The 7528-nt window shown below is 43.2% G+C and overlaps 1 protein-coding gene across 5 annotated transcripts in view; it reads left to right on the plus strand.

Annotated features, from left to right (window-relative positions):
• vav2 (vav 2 guanine nucleotide exchange factor) overlaps positions 1 to 6874 on the plus strand; it is a 122566-nt gene extending 115692 nt beyond the window's left edge. For 4 of the 5 annotated variants that reach the window (XM_048613536.1, XM_048613537.1, XM_048613538.1 and 1 more), the window contains 4 exons: positions 1672 to 1721; positions 2101 to 2217; positions 2942 to 3029; positions 6637 to 6874. In XM_048613536.1, the coding sequence (XP_048469493.1) occupies positions 1672 to 1721; positions 2101 to 2217; positions 2942 to 3029; positions 6637 to 6798 (417 nt within the window). In that variant the 3' untranslated portion in view covers positions 6799 to 6874. The remainder of the gene's footprint in view (positions 1 to 1671; positions 1722 to 2100; positions 2218 to 2941; positions 3030 to 6636) is intronic. The other variant, XM_048613539.1, reaches the window with a different exon arrangement.
• Positions 6875 to 7528: the final 654 nt, after the last annotated feature.

The raw sequence follows: 7528 nt of genomic DNA on the forward strand, positions 1-7528 counted from the left end.
TCCCACACACACTGACTCTCACTGGGGTACGGCTCCCACACACACTCACTCTCACTGGGGTACGGCTCCCACACACACTCACTCTCACCGGTTGAATTGGGATGCATTCCTATCTCAGCTGCCCAAATACATGAGACATAAATAAGATTTTTTTTGCACCCAATCTTCAGTAGCTAAAATTATTGGGCCATTGCAGTGATATGCTTGTTAAGGCTAATTGATGTGGGCAGGCATTGTGTAGTTCTCAGTTGTTCTGTGGACAATCACTTACTCACAAAATTTACCTAAAGATCAGCCAGTAATGACAGGCCAGTCAGTTTAAACTTGGTGGCAGAAAACTTATAGAAATTGATAACTCGAGATAACATTAACAGTTAGTTGAACCTAAATAGTTTAATTTACAAATGGAAGCGTAATTGAATGCAGACTAATAATGTTTAACTGATTTGAATTTTTTTGAAGAGTCAGTTAATAAGGGTCATGCAGTGTTGTGGTCTATGTGGACTTGCAAAAGGCATTTGGTAATTTGCCCCATCTCAGGCTTGTCAGTAGATTAGATGCCCATGGAATCAAAGTCAGTCCAGCATAAACCAGAGAGCAGTGGTGACCAGCTGTTTCTTGAACTGGAGGGAGGTCTCCAGTGGAGTTCCTCTGAGCTGGAATGAGGAATCCTGCTTATTTTGATAGATTTTGCTGACCATGTAAGGTGCCATTTAAAAGTTTGTGGATGACACAAAACTTGGAGGAGTTATGAACCGTGGAGAGGATAGTAATATACTACTATAGGACATAGACAGGCTTATGAAGTGGTTGGGCAAACGCAAGATGATATTTAACGGAAGAACTAGGAGAGATAGTGTAAAAGGCCCAGTTCTAAGGGGTAATAAAAGTGAAGCCACCATGCCTGGATCAAATGCACCAAGATTTTATTGTAAAGGCTGTAAGGATAAGCTCAGCAACTTTAGGCCAGTCAGGCAAACCTCACTGGTGGAGATGTGTGTGGGGACACACTTTAGTTGGAAGAATGAGGACAAGCAGTATAAATGAAAGGATACGACTCTAAAGATGACGGGATTGAGAGAATAGTTAATAAAGCATATATTATATGCTAGGCTTTTCAAATAGGGCCATTGAGTCCAGGATTAAGGGGGTCACTGTTGAACTTGTATAAAACACGAGCTCAGCTTCAGATGGAGGAGTGTGTTCAGGTCTGTGCATTGCTGTTTTAGGAAGGATTTGAATTATTGGAGAGAGTGCAGAAGCGGTTCACAAAAATAATTCCACGGCCAAGGAACTTCAGTTGTGTGGAAAGATTAGAGGAATTGGAATTGTTGTGCTTGGAGAAGAGAAAGTTGAGAGGAGAATTGATAGAAATCAAAATCATGAAAGGACTGGACAGAGTTCTCACTGGTGGCCGGATCAAGGATGAGGGGGAACAGATTTAAGGTGATTGGCAAAAGAGACAATTGCAACATGAGGAGAGGACTTTTTAAGCAGTGAGTGGTTAGGATCTTGAATATTTCTCGATGACCCTGTAATTTCTGCCCTATTTGCAGCAGCTCGATTCTCCTAAATTTTGTACTTGTGTGGCTGAACTAATTTGATCTCAGGTTTTCTGGTTGAAAGTCTCTCAGTTACAAAATAATCAATGCTTTTCATTTCTCCTTTCAGCATTTTATTAAACCACCTTCAAAAGAACCTGACTACAGCATCTACCCATGGTAAGTCTTGGAAAGAGGAAACATCCCATCAAACACTCCTGGACAGGGACAGCACAGGGTTAGAGACAGAGTAAAGCTCTCTCTACACTGTCCCCCCCCCATCAAACACTCCCAGGGCAGGGACAGCATGGGGTTAGATACAGAGTAAAGCTCTCTCTACACTGTCCCCATCCAACCATCCCAGGGCAGAGACAGATTAACAGGGAGGCGAATATCAGACTAACTGCAGCATTTCTGTTGTTTCAGTTTTGAAGAAAGGTTACAGACCTGAAGCATTAACTCTGCTTTTCTCTCCGTAGATACTGCTGAACCTGCTGAGTCAATATTTTTTTCAGAATTTCAGCATCTACCGTTTTTGTTTAATCTTCTTCCTCCCTAGGTTTGCGGGTAACCTGGAGCGAGGGCAGGCTGACAATCTCCTAAAAGCTCACATTTCTGGGACATATCTTATCCGTGAGCGGACAGCAGAGGCTGAAAGATTTGCAATTAGTATTAGGTTGGTGACCAGTGTATTGTGTTTTTACAAAATGCAGTGCTCGAATGAGAAGTCAGCCTCAGTTTTCAATGCCACAAATGCATGTTTTTGTTACTGGTGCTTTCTAACCCAATGCAAAGGATCAATGAGGTGATGTGGGCTGCTAGTGAGGATACATGGGAATTTAAAACAAACTCAGTTTTAGCTTAAAATGCTGATGATGTTTCGAAATGGTGAGTACTCACACCCACACCAGTGTATCACTTTTATACTTGGAATGTAAATCAGATCCTATTTTTGGAGGGATTTTTCAAGGCATCAACTTTTAGATTCCTTTTTGTTAGCTGCCAGTCTCCTGTCATACTGTCTCTTTATTTCCTGCCACTGAACTAAATTTGGATACCAGTTGACACTTGCCCTGAGATTGAGAGTTTTTAACTTGCAGATCCACCTGCCATGTGGTGCCTTGTTGAAAATCTTCCAAAAATCCATGTAGACTACATCAAACACACCACCCTCAATGAACCTCCTTGTTACATCCTTAAAAAATATAATCAAATCAGACGCAACCTTCCCTTAACAAATTAATGTATCATTGATTAATTTGTGGCTGATGATTTAAAAGTAATGGTTTACACTGTCCCCCAGCCTAATATGTAATCTAATTTGTCAAATTTATCATATTATTTGTGATTTTATGGTTTATTTTTAAGCCACCTGACCTCCAATGATGGTCTCTCCTCAGGTTTAATGATGAGGTGAAGCACATTAAGGTTGTTGAGAAGGACAATTGGATCCACATCACTGAGGCTAAGAAGTTTGAGAGTCTCCTGGTATGTTTCCTTTCAATTCCTTTTCCTCAATCTGTTTTCCAGATGCCTGTTCATCTTTGGTACCTTGTCCATTTTGGAGCCTGGAGTATGTTACCAGACCATTCCTCCATAGAGACATCACAGTGAAGCACAACCTGTCACGTGGGAGTGACTGACTGGGAGCAGGAACTGAGCTGAAATCTCCCTTCCCATTAGCTAAGGAGGAGAGGGCATGTAAAGTTCTTGCTAGTCTTGTCATTTAGACTATCAGAACAGAGCATGGCAGCAACGTGGGAGCTTTTTACTGTTTGTGGCTTAGACGTATGCTGGGTGAGGTGATATCTTGTAAGGAATTATGTTTCTTTCAGTTTCTCCACATTGGTGCTCTGTCCCACATCATTGAGACCAGTTATGGAAGGTCTGAAATAAGTGGCACCATCAGAGACTAAGAACTAGGAACCCAGTGGAGGTTAGTAGAGTCCTGGGATCCTATTGGATAAGCAGGAGACATTCTGAGTCAGTGCCTGGATTCTGTCTGGGAGATGAGATCAGAATGTCCTCTAGTTCTTGGTTAGTGCCCCACTACCCTACAACAACTTAGATAGCACCTTAATAGTAACAAAATATCCTCAAAATCTTCACAGAAACATTTTAATATAAAATATAACATTGGTGTAACAAAAAAGAGGACTTTAAGAAATGACAAAGGAAGAAAGTGAGGTGTGCGGACATGGAGGGAGGGGTTGGGAAATGAGGATGAAACATTTAAAATCAAGCTGTTGCTTGACCAAGAGCTAATGTAGATCAGTGAGTGCAGGGAAACAGGACAGTGTGAGGCCAGAGAGGGGCAGCAATGTGTTGGAAGACCTCAGGTTTAAAAGGGTAGAATGTGGGAAGCAGCCATTGCAATGATCACATCTCGAGTTAGTGAATGCTTGAGTAAGGGTTTTAACGTGAGCTGAGATGAGGAAGAGGTTGGACAATATTACAGGCAGGGGTGGGGGTGTGCAAATAAGACCGTAAGATATAGGAGCAGAATTAGACCATTCAGTGCATCAAGACTGCTCTGCCATTCGATCATGGCTAATATGTTTCTCAACCCCATTCTCCTGCCTTCTTCTCATAATCCTTGATCCCCTTGCCAATCAAGAACCTATCTATCTCTATCTTAAATACTCAATAATCTGGCACCACAGCCCTCTGCAGCAATGAGTTCCACAGATGCACCACCCTCTGGCTGAAGAAATTCCTCCTCATCTCAGTCCTGAAGGGTCATCTGTTCATTCATAGAACATAGAACAGTACAGCACAGTACAGGCCCTTCGGCCCACGATGTTGTGCTGAACCTTTACCCTAATCCTAAGGTCTATCTGACCTCCACCCCTACCTTATACTATCATCCATATGCCTATCTAATAGTCGCTTAAATGCCCCTAATGAGGCTGACTCCACTACCCTCTCTGGCAATGCATTCCACGCCCCAACCACCCTCTGAGTAAAGAACCTACCTCTGACGTCTCCCCTATATCTACCTCCACTCACTTTAAAACTATGCCCCCTCGTAATAGCTACCTCCACCCTAGGAAAAAGTCTCTGGCTGTCTACTGTATCTATACCTCTGATCATTTTGTACACCTCTGTCAAGTCACTTCTCATCCTTCGTCGTTTTAAAGAGAAAAGCCCTAGCTGTCTCAACCTTTCCTCGTAAGACCTTCCCTCCATTCCAGGCAACATCCTGGTAAATCTCCTCTGCACCTTTTCCAACGCTTCCACATCTTTCCTGTAATGAGGTGACCAGAACTGGACACAATACTCCATATGTGGCCGAACCAGGCTTTTGTATAGCTGGAGCATAACTTCACGGCTCTTGAACTCAATCCCTCTATTAATGAAAGCTAACACACCATACGCCTTCTTAACAACTCTTTCCACCTGGATGCCAGCTTTCAGGGAACTGTGGACATGAACCCCGAGATCCCTCTGCTCCTCCACACTGCCAAGAATCTTTCCGTTAACCCTGTATTCTGCTTTCAAGATTTTCCTTCCAAAATGAATCGCCTCACACCTTTCAGGGTTAAACTCCATCTGCCACTTCTCAGCCCAGCTCTGCATTCTATCAATGTCCCTTTGTAACCTAGAACAGCTCTACGCACTGTCCACAACGCGACCCACCTTCGTATCGTCCGCGAACTTACTAATCCACCCTTCCACTCCTTCATCCAAATCATTTACAAAACTCACAAATAGAAGAGGACCGAGAACAGATCCTTGTGGTACACCACTCGTAACTGAGCACCATGTTGAATATTTTCTGTCCACTACCACCCTTTGTCTTCTAAGGGTCAGCCAATTCTGAATCCAATCTGCCACATTTCCCCCTATCCCATGCCTCCTTACCTTCTGCATGAGCCTACCATGGGGAACTTTATCAAATGCTTTACTTAAATCCATGTATACCACATCCACTGCTCTACCTTCATCCACATGTTTGGTCACCTCTTCAAAGAATTCAATAAGGTTTGTGAGGCATGAACTATCCCTCACAAATCCATGCTGACTATCGCAAATCAAACTGTGCCTTTCGAAGTGATCGTAAATCCTATCTCTCAGAGCTCTTTCCAATAACTTGCCCACCACTGACAACTCTGAGGCTATGCCCTCGGGTCCTAGTCTCTCCTACTAGTAGAAACATCTTCTCCACATCCAGTCTGTCCAGGCCTGTCAGTATTCCATAAGTTTCAATCAGGAGATCAGAAATTCATCTGAGGCTGAAACATTTGCACTAAGGTTGTGAACAGACAGGCTTAACCTCAGATGGCTGTCAGCGAGAGGGATAGAGTTGCTAACTCGGGAATGGTGACTGAAAATGATGGTGCCAGCCCTCCCGGTGTTCAATTGGAAGAAATTTCTGCTTGTTCAGTATTGGATGTTAAATAAGCAGTCTGATAATTGAAGAGCCACATCCCCAGACAGGTCTGGGAGGGTGATAGGAGGGCTGGGGAATATGGAGGTTGGCGTGCGGTGAGTGGAGAATGTTTGTCACAACCACACGGGATGTCATTTGTGACTTCGATAGAGGCAATATCATTGCTGAAACAGTGTGGAAACCCAACTGGAGGGATTCAGACATGAAGTTCCAGAAAAGATGGGAAGAGCTTGGGAGGTGACAATAGCGCCCAGGGTGACCGAGAGGAAGAGGAGGGTGATGTTGAGATGGTAATTTACAAGACCAGTGGAGGTTCAAGATTTGGCTTTTCTGAAGATATGGCCGATGACAGTATATTTTAATGAGAAGGATGACACCTCAACAGTAACACAGATACCAGGAGGGGGTATTGGGTCGTTAGCGGTTTTATAGAAATGGGGTTGAGGAAGCAGTAGGTGGGTCTCATGGATAGGAAACAAGGCAGGGCTGGCTAGTGATGCCAAGCACCACTACTTGGGGCAGGAACAAGTGCAGCAATGATTTGGAATCATTCATAATTGAGTCATCCTTGTTTGTAGATGGGTGTTGAGAAACTGGGGAAATGTGAGCCAGGGACAGAGCAAAGTTTTCTTGATTTCTTTGCATTTGTCCATGTGATGTCAGGTTTTACAATAACAATAGGTGTGATTTCTTTCATTGTAGGAGCTGGTAGAGTATTACCAGACCCACTCTCTGAAAGAGAGCTTCAAACAACTAGACACAGCTTTACGTTTTCCATACAAGCAGCGAGACAAGGCAGTTCAGCGTTCAAATTCTCGGACTTCAGGTAACTGTCTCTGTGCAATTGAGCCTGTTAACCAGTGAATGGGGGTATACAATGTGACGGGGTAAGAAGGGGTAAATAAATAATAGGAGGGATGGTTAATGACATGCAGGGAATGTAACTTGAAGACCAGGTGATGGAAAAGGCCTGTCAGTGGTAAGTGCAAATCTCTGACAGTTCAAGCTACAGTTGTTATTTTAGTCATTGTCACAAATCTGTTTCAATACCTGTGTCATCCATTCTGTCTGGTTATTAGGTGCCCCTCTGTAAATATAAATAGGAGACTGTTTGTCCAGACAGACTATCTGTCTCTGTGCAGCCTGACCTTCCAATTGCCTGTTCATTACGTGATGTGGTTAGACCAAGACTGAAGGAAGGAAGAATACAAGGGCGATTCCCATTGAGAATTCCATTCTCTGAATTTCATGGAAGTGCCAGAAAATGATCTTTCAAGAACCACTTTGACACACCTTAATTTCTGATCAAATCAAAGGAAACATCAGTTATAGGAATAGCCACAATACACTTGTACAGTTGGATATATTTCCTGAAATAGCACTCCCTCCATGCCTGGAGGACCGTCTTACAGAGCATCTACTGACAGAATTCAAAGATGAGAAATCCTCAAATGCTGTTGCATCATCAAACTACAGTCAACATCTGATTAATGTAAACGGGCTACACACTGAATATCCTGATAAATGGATTATGCAGCATATGGATGGAACCTGGCCTAATGGCTGGCTATCTAACTTGGCAATTTGTCATTTG

The sequence above is a fragment of the Rhincodon typus genome, chromosome 28, assembly GCF_021869965.1.
Source record: "Rhincodon typus isolate 14 chromosome 28, sRhiTyp1.1, whole genome shotgun sequence".
Taxonomy (NCBI): domain Eukaryota; kingdom Metazoa; phylum Chordata; class Chondrichthyes; order Orectolobiformes; family Rhincodontidae; genus Rhincodon; species Rhincodon typus.